The sequence below is a fragment of the Chenopodium album genome, chromosome 18 (assembly GCF_948465745.1).
Source record: "Chenopodium album chromosome 18, dcCheAlbu1.1, whole genome shotgun sequence".
NCBI lineage: Eukaryota > Viridiplantae > Streptophyta > Magnoliopsida > Caryophyllales > Amaranthaceae > Chenopodium > Chenopodium album.
In genome coordinates, this window is record NC_137851.1 from 19780648 (window position 1) to 19801248 (window position 20601).

The 20601-nt window shown below is 37.6% G+C and overlaps 1 protein-coding gene across 2 annotated transcripts; it reads right to left on the reverse strand.

Moving 5' to 3' along the window:
- Positions 1-1978: 1978 nt before the first annotated feature.
- On the reverse strand, positions 1979-19642 carry LOC145590599 (putative cyclin-B3-1). Of its 2 annotated transcripts, XM_081647026.1 has the most exons (23): positions 19247-19640; positions 19100-19145; positions 18948-19005; positions 18756-18837; positions 18366-18426; positions 18222-18276; positions 18060-18147; positions 17512-17569; positions 16580-16637; positions 16419-16503; positions 16260-16292; positions 16099-16153; positions 14861-14909; positions 14678-14771; positions 13770-13827; positions 4569-4847; positions 4362-4484; positions 3464-3553; positions 3217-3378; positions 3080-3139; positions 2681-2779; positions 2403-2581; positions 1979-2318 (listed from the first exon to the last, which is right to left on the reverse strand). In XM_081647026.1, the coding sequence occupies exons 2-23, from the start codon at positions 19112-19114 to the stop codon at positions 2183-2185; spliced, it is 1977 nt and encodes a 658-aa protein (XP_081503152.1). In that variant the 5' UTR covers positions 19115-19145; positions 19247-19640; the 3' UTR covers positions 1979-2182. The 2 variants fall into 2 exon arrangements, with proteins under 2 accessions (XP_081503152.1, XP_081503153.1); XM_081647027.1 differs by having other exon boundaries at positions 16419-16494; positions 19100-19642.
- Between the last annotated feature and the right edge of the window lie 959 nt (positions 19643-20601).

The window sequence follows — 20601 nt, forward strand, 5'->3', positions numbered from 1 at the left end:
CCTCAAGCTTCTCAGCAGCCCTAGGCTGTAGCACCCGACCTCGAGCCATGGATCAATTACTCGAAAATTCATGAGAAAAATTGGAAAAAAGAGGGGTACTTCGAAACTCAAAGAAAACTCAAAGAAAATTACCTTTATCCGGAGCCGGGAATTTGCCGATCTATAAGTCCGGAGCAACAAATTTTGGTTTCGGAACCTTAATCTCGAGGAACAAGCAAAGTTTGAAGTCGGAATCAAGGGTTTTGCGCGAGTTTGAGTGTGAATTAGTGAAGAAATGAGGAGAGAGAGTGGATGAGCTGTTTAAATCTTTCCAGAAATGGGATTCTGAGAGTCCGTGCCGCTTAAATCCCACTAACTTCCCATTAAGTAACCGTTAAACATACTCCCTCCAAATTAACTACCCACTAATCCTTTAAACTTCCTTAATGATTATCCAAACGGCAGTTATTTCACTAATAACTGTTCAAATTCAAATATTTTGATTAAATTAAATCATTTACTTCCCTCCATTTTTTGTAAATCAAAACCCGGCCCGTCATGCTTCCAAATCGGGTCTGGGGGGCAAGTTGTTTGGGTCCAATTTATGTCAATTGGGCCAAGTCCATAAATGATTAAATTATAAGGCCAAGATCAAAGGTCCAATCCTCCATCCTTGCCAAGTCAAGTCAAACAGCCCAGTCAACGTGGCAAGCCCACTTGGCTTGCGGCCCATATCTCCAATTGTGTTAAGGTATAAAAGCCTTCACTTCTCCCACTTTGCATTCATTCACTTAGAGCCTCAAGCAATTAATTATCTTGCATAGCTTTCTCTCTCTAAATCACCGTACTGACTTCGGCATCGGAGGAGCCTTCCTCGGCACAACCCCCGAGGCCAGTTTACGTGTGTTTACTGTGCAAGAAATCCTCGACCCAACCGACACTTGAGTCGAGCCCAGTCTTCAGCCCATCAGAAATGACCTGTCCGAAGGTCTATTGTTTTCACCCGAAACAATTTGGCGCCGTCTGTGGCGAAGACTTTCAAAAAACAAGCCAATTTCAATCGTTCTACATGTTCAATTTTCAAAGTATATAGTTATTAGTAAAACATAAAGATATATACATCATTAAAATATGTTCATTTTTCATATACTAATGTTCATTTTTAGTGTACTGAATGTTCATTTTGTACAAAATTTTCAATTTTAAAGTACTGCATGTTTATTATTTTTTATAGAACATAAGTTTGATTGTAATTGTTTCAACTGTAAAAATTTGAATATCCATTTTAAATCTAATCTTGGTTTATCATAGAGAAAATAATTATCGGTCTATAACATGATAGATTAGGAATCACAAATGCAAAATTGATAAAAATCAACAATTTTACAACATTCACATATTTTTAAACAAACAAAAAAAAATAAAAAAAAAAACAAAAAATTACCTCAAGCTTTGCGATCGCGGCGAAGATGATGATAGAGAATGCTACAATAGTGACGAATCGGAGAATATCCGAAGTAAAAGGACAAATAAGTATAAAGATTGAAGGAAAGTGAGGTAAAACAGAAATGAACTTATAAACAAACGAAAGAGGAAAGATAAAATTTCAAAAGAAGAGAAATTATGAGAGAGAATTAATAGAGTTAAAAAGAAGAAGAGAGAGTTAGGGTATAAGGGAAATATAAACATATGTTCATTTTTAAAGTACTATATGTTCATAATATGGGTGTCGTGGTGCAGCTAGCTTAGTTACAGAAATGTGTAGCTAAGGATTTGCGCGTGGCAGAAGTGATACAACAATGACACCAAACAGCAGCAGAAACTTGGGCTGAGCTTCAAAAGCCCAAGTGTAATACAGAGCAAACTCATATTCATACATAGTATAAACTAAGTTTAATTAGATTCTGCAGCAATCTAAAACTGGTCAAATAGATGAGTTGATTGGTTGCATCCCTACTTCACTAATTAGAGTTTAAGTTGTACATATATAAAGAGCAAGTCTACACAATCGTACAGTCAGATAGCCTACTGCACAATGCCTCAATGTTTAATGTGTTGTGTATGTACATGTGTGCACGATATTATCCACAAATTCTGACAAGGAATCTCCGAATCAGAAACTTAGATACAGCACAAACCCAAAAAAAAAAGGAGATTAACAAGCTACACTGCCCACTAAAATCCACAGGAGGTATAGAAGGCTTCAAAGAGGAAGAGTGTCCAAAGGTTTGATAGCTGCAACACCACCAAACTCTGGCTGTATATACTTGTCATAAGTCACCTTCAAAAGACCTGCACTTGCAGCTTTGTGGATTCGGAGAATCATCTCCGCACAATCCCTGCAGAAAATCAATCAGTAAACTGCAGAAGTCATGGGGGAAATCATAAAGGTTTGACAGCAAAGCTCAATGGTGATAACTTGCCTGATTTGATGTTCCTCATGATGTGTATGCTTTCCAAGCAATGAAGTCCATCCTGGAATCTCATTTAGGGTACAACGGGCAACATATACAGCTGCAGCACATAACAATGACGGTCTGAACCTCAAGGTTTCATATTCAACCAAGCATAACTCGATCAGGTAAAATGAGAGATGTTCATGCTGGAAGCCCAGGTAAAAAGTTGCTAGTTAGAAGCTAAAGATATTCTGGAAAAAGGTAAATACAAGATTAAATTATAAATAAATAAATAATCAACACACCCTTTTGTCTGACTGAGAAGCCTTGAGAAACCTTAGCATGAAGACAAAAGCTGTTGGCAAATTCAGCCGAAATTTTAGCTTCTTGAGAATGCTCTTTTCCTGTGAATACGTTAAGCATCAAAGCCACTTGTTCGCAAATATAAATATAGAAAGAAAACACAAATCAAAACTAGAGTTCCCAATGGTATTTAAAAATACAGCCATAATATTCAGAATTGATCTAATGTTACTAGATTGAATCCCAACTGGAGAAGAGAGTTTCCCAGAATCCCCTGCATAAAATATCTAATTGAACAATGGGCATTGATAGCTGTATGAATTTTCAATTGACATGTTATATTTGCCATATACTATTACAAGTAGCAAAAGTTTACCACTTCACCAAATCCAAAGACATACCATTTCAAGCATTTGCTTTCGGGTATATGACTCTGCTGAGATGCTAATCAAGTCTTTGACCTAACCCAAATAAACAATGTAAGAAATTATTTCACATTAAAAGCACAAGGAAAAATTTTATATATATCACTACCCACCCTTGGATGCCAAAAATCCTCGTACTTTGATGCAAGTAAAAGGGATGCAAGACCAACCAACTGAAATTCATTTTTCTTTATTGTAACTACTGAGAGATATCTGTCCAGCAGAGCTACTGTGAGGTAAAGTGTTTCTGGCATCAGATCAAATTTGAAGTGTACCTGTTAAAGAACAAACATGTGTATAGAATAAGGTAAAGCTTAAGAGAATTGCATAAAATGGTTTCTCCGACTATTAGCCACCTACCTCTATAAGCCAATTAATTAATAAGCCCCGCATTTGTGGAGTAACATCTGTTTGAATCATCATATAATTTTCTGGTAGTGTACTCTGTGCCTGGAAAAAAATGACCAATTTCTTGTAAATAAAATGATTACTTCAAAACAAATCAATTGGAATGAATAAAAATTATAACCCCTTATCAAGACCTGCCTAAAGCTAAGAAGAGCAATGATATTTTGTAACTATCAGAGAATTCTGCCAATAAGCAATTCATGCCATCAGTTTCATGTACGAGACAATTTCCAGTAGTAAAATATTTTTTTAGGCAAAAAGTGATGGGCATCCCTTGCATACTGATAATGGAAATCAATTATCTTGTCTAAAAACATTCTTAAAGAGAAATGGCCACTGTCCAAGTCATGAAATATATAGCATTGTCAGAAGGCACTCTCTAGTCCAAAGCTTTCCTGTGTTCCAAGGACCTACATCATTGTTCTTAAAAAGCCCAGGGAGATAACAATCAGAATTTCACAGTTCCAGATTAAAATAAATACATATGTTCATGAAAAATCTTTACGAGATATAATTACAAATTACACCAGCTAATTGTCAGAAATTATTCCTCAGGGAAATGCAGAAGAGTTCCGCAAGTTTTACATAAACAGATTATCTTAACAGCTATGTAGCCAAAATAAAAATCTATGCTTCAAAGTACTCAGAAGAAGACACTTTCAATATCAGGTTTTATAGCTGTAGCAAGTCAAGCTAGTCTATAGTCTTAGTAAGGTAGCAATTTATACAAGTTAATTAAGAATTCTGCTTAGCTGCATTGCATATTCTAGAGACTGAAATATAAGTAGATACCTAAACATATCAAATATACAAAAATGGATAAGAAATTGATGAAGAGGATGATAATCACCTCCATTATCCAATAATACTCATAGATGTCATCAACATACTCTGCAACTTCAAGAGGATTACCCTCATCATCAATATTCGGCAACAGTTCATGTTCCCTGACTTCACTGCTCGATTTTAGAAGCTGCACAACTCAATCCATTCTTTTGTTAAATTAGATTCTGCTAAATTCTAGTTGAGGAAATAAATAATAAATATTGGGTTTGACCTTTGATCTTGATATAAGCGAATATGTGTATGATTTTCTGCGCCCCGTGTTTTTGCTGACAGTAGTCTCTGATGACTGTGGTTTCAAGTTGTAACTGCTTTTTGCTGGTCCAGCAACTTCTTCAAGAGAACCTGTACTCTTCAAAGTTTTGGCAACAGAATTGTCAACCTTGACTTTTCTGGCAGGTGTTGTACCAAATGATTTATCCAAATTACAGATGCTCTTGGATTTAGATCTCTTTTGGTCATTGGAAATTTGTAATCGGTTTCTTGCAATTGGCTGAATTACAAGATAAATGCATCATTCAGATTGCTAGGACAGAAAGAAAAATATTATAGTCTAAAGAATCAAACACAACGACAAGCCTCAATCAAATGCACAAATCTCAAACCCACAAATCTAAGATTATTCCTCCTTTTTAATTGCTGAACCATGTGTGTTGGGAGGAGAAGGGGAAGGCGGGACCCAGAATCTGTTTGATTTATCCAAAAAGCCCAAGTAGGTAAGAGAGGAATTGTCAGCCAGGGGCTCAGTGCATATTGGGTAGTTGATATGTGAAAGGTTTACTAAAATAGGTATAGTGCAATTATGCTACTTCCAGAAAAGGGCAGATGGTGAAAAGAAAAGAAAAATAGTAACGCCCTGTCAACCCCTTGTCCGCATCAATACACAGATGCTACAATGAAAACGAATGGTTTTATTCAGTTTGGAGTAATGTTCAACAGCCTCAATACTTTAAAGTTTAATATTTGCTAAGTTATACTTCCGCCGTTCCCTAAATATTGCAACATGGGGATGGGACACGAATTTTAAGAAGATGAGAGAGAGAGAGAGAGAGAGAGAGAGAGAGGAACAAAGATAAGGACTCGTGTGATGAGGAGAGAAAAAGAAAACATGTGCAAATAGGGAATTATTGTAGTATTTGAGAAACTTCCTAAAATGGTAATTGTTGCAATACTTGTGGAATGGAGGAAGTATAATGCTGTCTTTGAGTTCAACATAGAGACTGGATTTCCAGTAATAATTGATTTGGGGCATTGAGCCAAGAAAATGTGCCCCACCCACAGTTAAATGAACTAAGACTAGGATTTCAAATCTTTTACATTATAAATCTGACCCAAAACAGAAACTGTCAAATTGATTCACACGGAATGCTTATTGGTTACAAGTTTTCCTTTTTTTTTTTTTTACAGACAAGCTTTTGCCATTTCACTCGAGTGACATAAATATTCAGCAGATATACGCAAGAGTTGTAATCCAATCAATCAATCAAAGCCTTAATCCCATAAGTGGGGTCTGCTAACAAGAACCATATTTGATTATTCCGTGTAGTCATCGACAGAAATCTTCCTCCTTCATCCCTTACGATCCAATGCTTCATCCTCATGCAAATCCATATACTTCATATCCTTCCTAACTCCTTCCAACCAAGTCATTTTCGGTCTCTCTCTCCCTCTTTTAACCCCTCCATGGTCCCACTCTTCGAACTGGTGCACCCTTGGGTCTCTGTCTTACAGGCCCAAACAAGAGCACGTGACTGACTTGCATACACACATAACAACTAATCATACTAACAGGAAAGTATCAATAACCAAAGGGAAAGAATCACCTTCCAAGCAACTCTGATATATTAATTTCATTATGTACCACTACAGGAGTACAAGGCATGGATTTCCTTACCCTATTTGATTCAAGCACCGGTGATGGGACCAATCACTAATCAAGGTCCAAAGATACCTCAAGGTCCTCAACCAAATAAATCTACTAAATTAGTGAATTACTTCTATACATCTCTTCACAACTTTTTTTCACTTCAGGATTTATAAGTTGCTAAGTAAAGATAGAGTACTAAGTATTACAAAGCTGCATCAACTGAAAAGTTACAAATCCACAATTTGCACTCCAGTTTAAGGATTTTATAAATAGCTGAGAATATTCGCTAAGAGAACATTAAAGGAAGGCTTTCTTGACCATTTCTTGGTGTAATTGGCTGAACGTACACATATTTGGGACACTTCCCTAAGAAACTTAGTATCAATTACCTCTAGTAAAATTTTTCTACAAGTGAAACCTTGCAATATGAATTTTAAATTTTAATTTTAAAAGAAAAACTTCCTCTGTTTTTTTTTTTTTTTCATACTTGCAACCTAATGAGTTGGAACATAAACCAAGGAAAAGTAGATATGTAGTCAAAATGACTAATTTGCCCACAAGTCTACCTTCTCTCTCCTTTTTACTAGCTCCATCAAAACAACAATCAAGCAATTTCTGATTTTCTCCACCAGCCCAAACACCAGCCTGCTGCCTTTCTTCACCCACTTTCTCCCCACCGTTAGAGTTAACTTTAGGATGTTGGTGTGGTTTCTGGGTGGGTTAGATGCCTTTTAGCGTGGAAGAAATGGTTTTTTGGTGTGTGAAGTGATTTTGGCGTGTGGGGGTGGTTGTCGAGGGTGGTTTGGCCGAGTGGTTTTCAAGAGTGATTAAGGTTGTTTAGGAGTGGCTTGGTGGTTTTGGCATGGGTGGAGTGGTTGTAAGGTGGTTAGGGCCGTTTTGCATTGCATTGGGGGTATTTGGAGTGGGTGAGGTTGTTTTCAAGATGGTGAGATGGTTTTTTGGGGTGGGTGGGATAAACTTCAGGGTTGGTTGTGGTTATTCGGGTGGTTCGTGGGAGGCAAAGGGGTGATGTTTCTATGTGGCGGGGTTGTGCTGTTGAGCCCCTGCAGTGGTTGGGTGGGAGGAGGGCAATCTGGGAAGGGGGAGGGGAAGGGTCGAGGAGAGAGTGGTAGAAGGGAGGGTGTCCAAGTAAGGGCAATGTTGATATTGTACCACATCAAACTTACTAAAATGGCTTGGTTGCAAGTAATTAGAGTTATTAGACATTACCCTTAACAGAAACGTGTTGCAAGTAAAAAAAAAAAAAATAAATAAATAAATAAAGGAGGAAGTACCTTATCAAAACATTTTGTTTTTGAAAAGTGTCATACTGCCATCTTTGCTTATTCATTTTCTCTCTTTTTTTTGACAACGGGCAAACAAGATAAGAGGTAATGTCTAGGCCCACTGTTGCTTCCTTACTGCATGAGCTAAGGCGTGGGCCGTGGACACTATACCCCTCCCAACCTTATTACAACAGAAATAATCTAACATACTACTCATAGACTGGATTTCTTGGTCAAGTCTTCGAACTTCCCATGGCACAGCTAAAGGAGTCTGGATGATCTTCACCGCCACTGTGCTGTGCGTGCATATCTCAATTTGACGTCCCTTCATGATGCCTTGCTTTATAGCGTTGAGCTCGGCCTCTAGTGGCGATATTGCTGTGATGAATTCCCCACCCCTCGCCATTTCAACCTGGTTAGCCAGCCTATGCCTGCTGCTACACACCCCTTTATATCCTTCTTCCACACACCATCAGTGAAGACAGTCAGTAGGGAACCCTCTGCACATCTTACTACGTACCAGAAAATATCTTGCATTGCTGGGCTCCTTCCCTTACTCTCCATCCCAACTTACTGCCTTTCAATCTTGCCACTGACTCCTGCAGAAGTGCCATGATACGCTTCGGATTTGGGGTATTCCTTCCAAAAGTCACCTCATTTCTATGCAGCCAAATCGCCCATATCATAGCTGTAAAGTACTTGACTTGCTCTGATATTGCTGCCTCAACAAGTACTGAAGAATATTTCGTGTCCAAACATCTAATGGTGGGTCATACCCACCTGTTTAGATTCCCAATGGGCCACAAGCCCAAACTCTTTCTATGATTGAACAGTCCCTAAATAGATGTTCAGCTGATTCTGACGAGCTACTACACACCTTACACAATTCGCTGACTTCAATTCCTCTCTTTCGCAGATTACTTTTAGCACTCGTGTTCCGGAGGAGCATTTTCCATCGCTCCGGGATGTCAAGTTTCCACAGCTTCTTCCATATACTGCAGCTCTCCCCCTTGTGGATTGGGCTAATATTAGCCAAGCATATCCCGACCTAGTAGAGTAATTTCCCGCAATGTCATCCTTCCAAATATCCTCATCCTCCCCCTGGTTCTAGCTAGTTGCAGTACTAAGAATATCCCTTGCCGTATCAAAGTCGAACAGACGCCATATCAAACCACAGTTACACTCCCCCGCTTCATTCATTATGTTTTGGGTGTTTTTGTCCCTTGAGAGAGTTACGGCTCGAAGACTGGTCCGACTACGCCTGTACCTGCAACGGAGACTCCAGTTGGTTGGAGCTCCGCCTCCAACGATCAAGTTAGAACTCGTAGGAGAATGAAAAAGATGCAGAAAGTAAAGTGGGATCCTCTCGGATTCCGAGATCAGATGTTTTCACTGATGTGAGAGAATGTAGAGTAGGTGTAATAAATGATTAAATGTGTCCCAAAAATGGGGGATATCTCCCTATTTATAGGGTCATTGGGAAAGGTGCCCTCTCTTAGGTCATCCTGACCTTATATTTGGTGGGCTGCGCCGTTTTGCAGCGTTCTAGGGAGGGAATTGAGCCTTGAAGGCCACAATTCTAGCAGGTTGACACGTGTCTGCTGATAATTGGCCCAGTTGCTGATAATTGGCCCAAGTGGACCTGTGGCCCTCTCTGACACGTGGCCCTCTCGGATTGGTCCACATGTCTAGGGTATTTTTACCCAAAACACATTAGGTGGCACACCTTCTTGTACCTCAGCGAGTCTTTGCCAGTGAACGTAATCCTACCTCTTTTCAGCCAAGTATCATCTAGGATGCTCGTGTCCGTGCCATTGGAAATACATTTCCCCAGTCCCCCCTTCATCTGAAACGCAGCCTTTGTCATGCTTCTAAAATCCATGAGGCCTTTCTCGGGGTTTTGTTCATTTTTGCAAACTCAATTGGTAAGCATTAGTATTTCCCTTTTAGTACTTTACTCACTAATGAGTTTTCCACTTTATGTATTCTCCATGTTTGTTTGTAGAGCAAGGTTGTATTTAACATGGGTATGTTTCACAGTGCTAAGCCTCCTTGATCTTTCCTTAGCTCCAACACCTCCTTCTTTCTCCAATAGATCAGCCTCTTCTCCAAAAAGGGTCCCCAAAAGAAATGTAGGCAAGTCGATGTCAGTTTGGACACAATCTTCTTTAGGAGCATGTAGATAGATAGGATGTGAGAAAGTATGGCAATTAGGATGGAGTTTGTGAGGACAAGTTTGCTAGCTTGGGAGAGGTTTTGGAATTTCCACGATATAATCTTCTATTGTGTACGTTCCACTAGGAAGTTGAGAGTTCCACATGATCTACCATCGACATCCAAGGGGCAGCCCAAGTAGGTGCCTAATTTTTCTCTTGCTTTACTTGCAGTGGTTTCGTTGGGATTCTTTGAAACCTACTTGGAGTGTTCGGACTGAAGATCACATACGATTTTTCCTTGCTCACCATTTCCCCACTGATAACACAAAACTCGTCCAGGCACTTGTTGATGGCAGCACATGAGTTTATGAAGGGCTTGAAGAAGAACAAAGCATCATCCGCAAAGAACAGGTGGGTAATTGGTGGAGCATTTTTAAGGACTTTTATGCCTGTTAGTGTGCCCTCCCTTTGTAGGAAGCTCACCTTTCTTGACAACACCTCCATGCATAGGATGAAAATATGTGTTTGGATAGATCTATTTTGAAGAGTGATTTAAAGAGGAGGGTGAATAAGGAAAGGTGGTAAGGTTTTTAAGCACTGATTTATGTGGTTGGGGTTTTGAAATTAATGCATCAAAATGGGCTACTTTCTGGGCTTGTTTAGTTTTGGGCCTTAGGAAAGGTTCGATCATCCTACCAAGCTCATCCCATGACTCAAAAGAGGAGTCCGAATCATCAGAATAAATGAAATCAGGAGCCGAGAAACACTTACCTCCAAAAAGTGGATCACTTTGCTTGAAAAACTGGTAGAGCCCATCGGCCCATTAACATCTTAAATAACACAAGCCGCATCACCCATCTCCAAGAGGTCTACGTCACCTAATTTTGGAAGGAAGAGCTTATCAAGGCTGGAGGGGACCGAGGGGGTTGAAAGCAACAACTCAATGTCGCTGGTTGGGGGAGAAAAATTGAACAGAGTTGGGGAGCTCCATGTTGTAAAGGACTGACTTAGTATTTTCTGATTTAAGGACTAATTAAGATATAAAAGCTTGATAATTTAGATTAATAATGGCAAAATTTGGATACAAAAGGATATATTAATAGCTTAAGGCTATCACTCTCTTGATAACTTTAGGTTATCACTCTCCTAACTTGAGGTTACAACTCTCAACATTTTTCCTCACAATTCACATATAGCCTAATGCATATACTATCTCCTATTTATACTAAGGAGTAAGGACTACTAACCTAAAACCATCTAAACTTCCCAAATTGCCCTTCCTAAGGTTAATCTATTACAATACCGGCCCCCTAACTTTCACCTTGTCCTCAAGGTGGTTTATAATCAGCACTTAGTACACGGCCTCAACAATGATAGTCACTATCATCCTTATTGCCCAGCTTCCACAACCGACTAAGCTCCTCCGCAGTGAAATCTCTTGATAAATTATGTGAAGAAACTACTGTGAGTAGACATTGGGAGCTATTGACTGGGAGTAGTTGAAAAAATGAGGGGTTAGGAAACTTAGTCAAGATGATGAGTATGCAAAAGGAATGATATGGATGTGGCACCAAAAGTGGGCTTATTTGACTTGTGATACTTGGATCATGGAAATTGGGCTTAAAAGTTTGGACTGAGAAAATGGGTTGTATGTTGATTTTACCAGAGAAAGGCCCGGTGATATGCTTGACTGCTTCAGAATTTTTACCCTCATTTTCACTAGTTGGGCACATGCTATGCTTTGCTAAAAATTTGGCAAAATTGCCTTGTAAACTTAAGTGGGGACCCATGAGACCCCTACACCTGCCCCCCTTTTTCCTATCTCCTTTCCCACGTTTTACAAAAATGCTTTTACAAACAATTTTCAGAATTGGCTTCCTCAACAAGCCGACTGCAATCAAACTTCTGCCAAAAGCTGCTCCTCCTAGCATACTTGAAGAACCCACCAAGTAACCATTCTTCTTGAAACCTTCCTTTTGCTTCACCTCCGGTCAAACACCCGCCGCCAGTAAAACCACTAGAGAAGTCACCACCCCTTTTTGCAACCAATGGTGGCGGTGAATCTGTTCCCCTAACAGACCCACCTTGACTTGCACCGCTTCTCCCACCAACTTGCCGGCACACTTCACCTTCTTCTCCGGCGGACCTACCTGGACCACCGCTGTATCCGCTACAGTCGACACCGCCTTTTTCAAAAATCCCTTCTATCCTACCTCCGTCGAACACACCGGCCTTTCCTCTCCGTACGATAAAAAGAACACCTTCAAATTCACTAGTCCCACCACCAAAACCGCCGGCAAAGTTGTCTAGACCTCCCTTCACGAAAATTCTCCCACCACTGTTGAGGTTGTCCGCTGGCTTTCTTGGCCCACCAAAACCCCCTGTAAAACCACTTTCGAAAGTGGTCACTTTTCCACCCAAATCACCGGGGAAGCCACTTTCAGAAATTATTGCTCCACCAGCAACACAGTTAGCACCGGTAGTTCCCTGTGCATACCCACCAACACCCCCACCCAATTCACCGGCGAAGCCACCTCGACCTCCACCGGTAAAACCTGCTTCGTAATCACCAAGCCTTCCACCAGGTTTAACTTTTCTTGCGACACCTCTAACTCCGCAACCCAACTCGTCGTTAATGTTATCGGAGCCACCACAAGTTACACCCCCAACAAAAACTCTGTTTTCATCTTCTGACATGGAGTGTACATGCTCCTCCTCTTCCTTATCTGCAATCTCCTCTTCTGATTTTGCTTGATAGCCTTTTTCCTTCATCTTCATTGGGGAAGAGGCTTTGTTAGTGATTTTGCCCAAATCCCTTAGAACATTTCCGTTGATTATCTTTGTGATTTCCTCTACCTCCTTTGAATAAATCTGAGATGACACCTTCGTTTCCTCTTCGATTGATTGTTTCAAAATTGGAGTTGGTTGCTCTTGCCAGGACGTTATAGATGACGAGCCGAAACGACTCACCAACACTCCCTTCAGAACCGGTCACTCACGTATTGGTAGCCACTTGTGTTCACCTTCAAACCACTGCAAAGCTTTGCCATTAAGACCTATTATGGCAGCCTTAAGTTTCACCTCTTCACTTAAGTGAAAAAAATGAAAGAAATCTTCCATTTGAAAGATCCAATCATCCAAGTTTCTTCCAATTCGAGAAAACCCATGCCTGGATTTCCTCCTTTGAGAAGCCCTTGTTTCTCTAGTCTTTAAACTTCCCCACGACCATTTTACCTGCATGAGCTCTTAGTTTTTCATCTGCTGTAGGGCGAATTATAGGCCCTATTTGGCGGATATTAGAGAACGAAAACAGGTTTCTGTTTGGTGGGGTAAAATCTTCAAGGTCAGCCATAAAGGGAAAGAAAAGAGAGTAGAATAAGAAAGGAAGAGTTTGAAAGAGAGAGTAGAGAAGCGATGAGAAAGAAAGGAGAAGACAGGGACATAGGAAAAAGGGGGTTTAGAGAGAGATGCTCTAGAAATCTAGAGAGAGAAAAGGTATACTTGTGTTGTGTGTTCATTTTCTTAGTGATCATAACATTAAAACTGATAAATGACCTGATCAATTGTTAGTTGGTCATCACTTTGTTGCTAAAGGGCAGTATGGTGATTGTTATATTTATACGAAAAATCTAAAAATAAATAAATATATAGAGTACTTTATTTTAAAATCTTAGCAGAATTACCATATAAATGGTATTTAGGTGTAAAAAATATCAATTCATCTGTTTGAACTTGATCCAAATTAGGGGTGCTTGATACTACTTTATGTCACCTTAGTAATGGTAGTTATAATAAGGAATGTTATTTAATAGGATATCCAAAAACAGAAAATTGGCAACTCTTTAGTTCAAACAAACATAAAATAATCTATCACTAACACCCCCAAATTCCAAAAAAAAATATAAGCAAAAAATAGTGCTTTATCATGAAACATTGTGAGCAGCAGATACGATGATATTGTGGTGCGTTAGTATTCAACTAGACTTGGTGCTCTAAATGCTGCAATATCAAGTAATTATGTAAGGTTTACTACAAATTGGCTAAAGTTTTTTCAAGTGCACTTTTGGAGAGAGAGAGATTCATTGAATACAGTAATCATCAAGTACCTTGACTGGTATTTTTACCCCTCCAAAAGCATCCTTGTTAGTTTGAATTCTCAGTGACCTACACCAAGACAGGATAACATGCACTTAATTAAGATACCCCTTATTTAATCTATTACCAATAACCAGCTTACATTTCAAAAAATCAAACATAAAAGGAACATCACTCTGGACAATACAGAATTCTTGAAGGTGTTACTTTCATTCATAATGGTAAAATGAAGAAATGGGGGGAGGGGGGCGACTAATCAAGCATGCACGTATAAACAAACACACAACTCATTAACATCAAAAGCTCCAGCCTCCAGGTGTGTAGTAAAAGTAAGTTATACTTATTTCAGCCTATCATGTAAGAGTAGAAAAGGTTCTTCATAATCTACAAAGATGAACTTTCAATTAGAGAGCTTCCTAGACTGACATCTTCACCAAAAAGCTATTTAATGGAACTGGTATGCTATCTTATCCTAATAAATTATCACACTAAACTGGGAAAAATCTAACATTGCACTCTAATGAATAAACAGCATAAACAACAGCATATTCATCATAGTTCCTAAACCACTGAGAAGCTGATATTAAAGCAAACGACAACATAGAGTCGTAACTAAAGAATCTAATTAAGCTAATTTTCAATAATCATGCCAAGAGGCAAGAGCATCCAAGAAAAACATCAATCATTGCTAACTTCTTGACCTCTACCTAATATATACCACACCTAGTCTGACCACTAAACAAGAAGAAAAAATGACAGGTGAAATTTGGGTTTGACAGAACAAAAGAGGCAGCAAAAGTTTCCTTCAAACTTCAGACATAAACCAATGCAGAAAATAACATGGAAAGGCGCTATAGGTGCCAAAATAAATTTAAAATAATAACATCCATGGGTAAAGGTTTCCTGCAGTAATACTCACTTTGGTGGGAAGTTGTCATTCACTTTTTCCTTTGAAACTTTGCCACTGAGATTGCTCATTTGGGGAGCTAATTTTCCACCAACCTTTGCTTTTACTTGGGCAATAAAGAGAGTAAGTTAGAATCTTTCCATGCATTATACCTATATGTTCAACCGAGGGAAATTTACAAAGTACTATACTCACTTGGGAAACCAATTTTTTTTGTAGACTTCTCCTCACTTGTTTTGTCTACCTGTCATACAAGTATATACCAGTAATTATATCACATAATTTATATATAATGTTAAAACTTGAAGGAAAGCCATGACATCTCTATATGTATCGCTATTACTTGACATGACGTTGTGCCATGTCATGCGCACACATTAACTAATATTGCGTCATCACAAAAAAAAAAGTTGGTTTCAGCACTCAAAGTCATGACCACGCGTTCATTTATTTAAAATCTTAACTACCCATTGATAGAATTTATGACTCTGAATCACTCAATAAAGAGAAAGGACTATTTATAAATATTACAACTTTAATGCCTAAATAACTTCTTCATTTACTAAAATAATACATTATTTTTCTTATAGTTATTAAAATCATAAACAAAACTTAGGTAAATAGGTAACTGGAAAAGGAATAGGAAAAAATGTTGCAATCTTTAGATAACCAAATCTGTTATGCGTTTCCTAATTTACATAGTTCTTTTTAAACAATGCCCATTTTTTAAAAACTAATGTTCAATTTCCAGGTTAAGATAAATTTTATAAGCTACATGTGGAATGCAAAAAGAGTCATTTTCTATACAAATCAAGTAAACTACTTCAAAATGTAGTTTAATAATTGTTAGCTAACCAATTTGTATTTAAACATCACATAACTCGAAATTTAAAATTTTATTTTTCACCAAATACAAAAAATAATACTCCCTCCGTTTTGAAATACTTGCTCCATTTCTCTATGTGCAGAGTTTTAGGAGAAATTGGAGAAAGTAATAAAATATGGAGGTAGTGGGGTAGGTGAAAGAATAAAAAATTGTAAAAAGCAAAAGTAGTGGAGAGAATCGGAGGAGAGAAAATATGAAATTAATAAAATATGATTTATGTTGGGTCCACTAGGTGAGAGAAATAAATTAAATATTGTAAAAGCTTTCCAAATAAGGAAATGGAGCAAGTATTTAAAAACGGCCGAAAAAGGAAAGTAGAGCAAGTATTTAAAAACGGAGGGAGTAATGTCAAACTACATACAATGATACAAGTATACAACAACTCGACCACCCAAAGCATTGCCCGGGGAACAACTTGTTCTGCTTAATAACTAAACCTTAGGCTTTACACATAAGCAAGGATGTGCTCCCTGAATAAGAAAATATAATGAGTAAACTAAAGCATACTCTGACTTTTATCTTCATGAGGAGCAACAGTAGAAGCTACCTTTATGTCACTGGAATCCAGCTGACTAGCCTTCTTCATCACTGGAAAAGACTTCCTTTAAATCATGACATGAACAAAACAGATAATGAGAAAGGTTGCATCAATATAACAGAAGGAAACTTGCAGAGAGTCAAATCACAAGTTTCATGAAAGCAACAAACCTTGTAATTGTATTACTACTCTTAGAAATCTGCCTGAAGACAAAAAGGGTAATAAAAAATATGCATTATGCTACAGCTTATGAGAATAGAAACAATTAATTGTACAAACAAGTTTGTAGTTCGTCAAATAGAAAATACAAGGCACAAAAGAGCCAAAACCTGGTTATGTTTTCCATAGTTTCATTCACTTTGACCCTGTGGAAATTTGAAGATGTCCTCTGAGCTTTGGTGGTAGCTGTAGCCACTAAAGCACAGGATAGCGGTTACTAAAAAAGAAGACATGGTGATAGTACCATATAAAACTACAAATTAATTCTTACCTTTTACAGCAGTGTTTGAGACAGAAACACCTCGAGTTAAGTTTCCCTTAAGAGTTCCCTGTTCAAAGATAGAGTCAAAGTTGTAGAAAATTTTGAGAACCAGTTCTGTAAGATTTATGAGGGATAAGGAAAAGGACGCAAGGGATAAGGAAAATGACTCACTTATAACTTAAAGTCATTTTTTCCCTTTATGATATTCATAAACACGGCATAATTTTCTAAACCCAACTCCATACCCCCCCCCCCCCAACAGACACACACACACACACCCCTCCCCCGAAATACCCAATATGCATGCTCCTAAATAAAATCTCCTTTCTCAGAATTGGCTGCCAAAACGGCATTTGCAGAGACAGATTTATGCAGAAGGCAGAAGAGCTAAAATGGCCATAGCCCTTAAACTGTAAAACTGTAGGAGAATAGAAAGGTCTAAATTCTCGGACTGTAGCCTAATGTAGAGCTTTGAGCAATATGAGCATACAATGATAAAACATATAAATCGATCTTTTAGCATTGCATACCACGCTATTCCTTTTCTTTGGTAAAACCATAAAACAATACATGGTTTATTTGGATTATTATGGACAAAAATAGAAAATTGGATCATTACATTGTCTATGCTTCATACATCGGGCAGTAGACTATAGTAGCTCTTTAGATTAAGGGTCAATTGGAAATAGTCACTCCATTATGCAATGGTAAGATTGCATAATGGAAAGATTCCATACATGCGTATCCCTTACCCAAGCTAAAATAGGAAACCGTGTTTCAGACATCGGAATAATATTGAGTTGATACTTGAAAGTAATATATAATGTTCATAATAGTTCAATATAAACCAACAAAGAGACTTGTTATGAACTTTCAATATTAAATATGCCAAACTAAAGCAATAAGACCATTCAAAGTAAATTAGCAAACAATTGGCATACCGCTTGAGATCGACTAGACGAAGAAGTATTGGTAAGGGTGCCAAAAGCCACTGAATTCCTGAAAAATTGATTACAGTTAGTGTATTCAACTATGCTTTCATTCCCATACACATTAGAATTCTTCTTTTTATAAATTCAAGATGAGAAAATAGATTTGCAGATAGAATAACCCACTTTAGAGATTTGGAAAAGGTTTGTCAATAAACATATAATTGCATTATAATTTTTGCTGAACCTTCAAACAACAATTGACAATGCAAAAGCAAACTTGGCATAACCAGGATACCTATACAACCAAGTCAAAGGAATGTCCTTTTTGAACTTTTTTGTATACTTTAAGCCTGCGGCATTTTGATGTAGTCAGCAGAAAAAATATTTACTTGTCCATACCGAATTATTTTTAATTTTAGTGAGGTACTAGCTTGTTAACCACGGGAATAGAGAAAAACCCCCATATAAAGTACAACTGATCTCTTTTTGTCCATTTAATACGATTACAACATCCAACAGATTTTGTAAAAACAATGCTAGCCATGAGTCGCGCTCACCTCGAACCACTAGGTTTCTCAAATCTAGATGATTGCCTCCGTATATTGCTGACATCGGCCAATGCTTTTCTTCCAATCTTTGTCTTGTCTGCACTAAAAGCAAAGTGTGTCAAAGAACAGAAAACAGAAAAGTTAAGTCATTCATGTAGCCAAAATCCATACCAAGAGCACCATGGCAGCTTCTAGTTAACTCAGCACCACTGACTTGGATCTTCGTCTTGAAAACAAAGTACCGAATGCATAAGCACAAATATTACCAAAGTAATTTCTGCAGCAAATACACAAACGAGCAAGGCTATTTAATACCTTAGTCCCAACGGTACTAGGCGGTACAGTCGCCTTCTTTTTTGACACAAGAGATGTCCTCCTGTCACACAAAAGACCATATAATTCATGATGAATCCATCCAAATCTACCACATTATCAAAGATTTTGTTCTTAACAAATCCACTAGCCCTAAACTAAACAAATCAATTGTCTTAGTGTTCTCAATCACACATACTACGACCACAACAACAACAACAACAACAACAACAACAAAGCTTTAGTCCCAAAATGATCTGGGTTCGGATAACATAAATTGTCATAAGAAATCGTACGGTATAAAGAAAAGGACATAACAAAATAATCATTTGAAACAGTTTGAAAAAGGTGAGTATAGAGTTCACAAAAATGAAATTAAAAGACGGAACTTACAGAAGCTTAGCATCGGCATCGTCGCTACTACGGCCATTAACCTTCTGTCTATTCGAATAAACCTTAAATTTACTCATACCAACTGTCCCAAGAACAATACAACAAAATGCACAAATCAATAAACTACTATACTTCACTAGTTCACTGAAATGCTAAAAACACAAAAATGAACAAACGACACAAATACATTACCATTCTTAGTAGTTCCCCAATTCTCTGTAGTCTTGGTTTGCCTAGTAACAGTTTTTCCCTTCAAAAACACAATAAATATTAAAAAAAAAAAAAAAAAAAAAAAAAAAAAAAAAAAAAATCAAATTAGTACAAAAATTAGGGCTTATGAACACCTTGAGAAGCACCATTTTTGCTGCTTCTTCTGATTCTTCCTGCTCTCTTCAATCGAAATAAAAAAAAATGTATATGAAAAATTGCAGTAATTTGTAATTTTAGATTCGAAATGTAAGAAATTGAAATAAAAATTATGGTTTGTGTACCTTGAAGAATAGAGCTAGATCATTTTTTTTCGTCAAAAATGAAAACTAATAATCCCACCTTTGATATTTATGCTCAAAACAATACTATCTTTTCAAAATTCGAAAATAATCCCATCTTTAACCCCCATTTGCTCAAAATAGTCCTTTAACCGGTTAGTGAAATTGGTAACTTGTTTTAGAAAGTGACTTGCCATGTGTCACCATCTGATTAGTCTATTTTTTAAAAAAGAAAAAAACAAAAACAAATTAATAAAAAAAAAAGGAAAAACAAAATTAATTAAAAAAAAAAAACCATCTACTTTCCCCTTCCCTTTTCTTGATCCCGCCTGAAGTTCTGAGCAGTTGACCGAGAGCTGGATTCTAGGTCGTTGAAGCTAAAATTCCTCCAATCAAACTAAATTTATAACCAAACCTACATCTAGTAATAGGGCAAGTTCGGGTCGAACCACTAGGAATGGGGGGAAGTTAGCTGTTGCCAAAGTCAAGTTATTTCGAAGCGTAAAAGGTAGTGTAGGTTATCAAAGTTCAACTAAACAACAAAGTAAATCACAAAGTAAATCAATACATCAAGACACTAGGGATTTAGGATCCACATATTCTTGCAATGGACACACACTAATCGGGTTGGAGATTGATTAATTCAAGTATTGCGAGAGAAGATAGACAATGCAATCAAAAGAGCTCAACAAGCTATCTCCTAGAGGTCTAAGTAGCACCAACTACGAAAGACTCTACTAAGAACATCACAAACCAAGCTCGATCGATAAATGTGAACTACAAATCAATGGTCCGTATCAATGTAGGCACATAATGCAATCCAGTATGACAATTAAAGTTAGCTACTCTTTAACTAATCACACACTAGGGATTTAGGAGAGATTAAATAAAAAAAAATTAAAAATTAAAATTTAACTTGTTAAACAAGGTGGAGGTAAAAGGGATTGTTTTGAGCAGATGGAGGTTAAAGGTGGGATTGTTTCCAGACTTTGAAATGGTGGGATTGTTTTGAGCAGAAGTGACAAAGGTGGGATTATTAGTTTCCATTTTTCCAACTATCTTTCTGAATCTAGGCTTTCGAGAATTGGCGAAGTTGAATTTTGAAAGAAGACGAATTTTTAGAAGAATATAAATCAGATGCCCATAAATGAAAATGCCCGCCTTGCTTTAGTTTTTGAATTTGTTATTTTAGCTTCCATAAGTGCCCTCCTGGCTCTTTCAAAGGAAGTCCTAAACTCCTAAAAATCAATTAATCACCATTAGAGTGTTAGACACAATCAAAAATGCATAATAAGATTAATAACCTTTTATATTAGACAAATATTTAAAAAAAAAAACCGATTTACATTAATGTACTG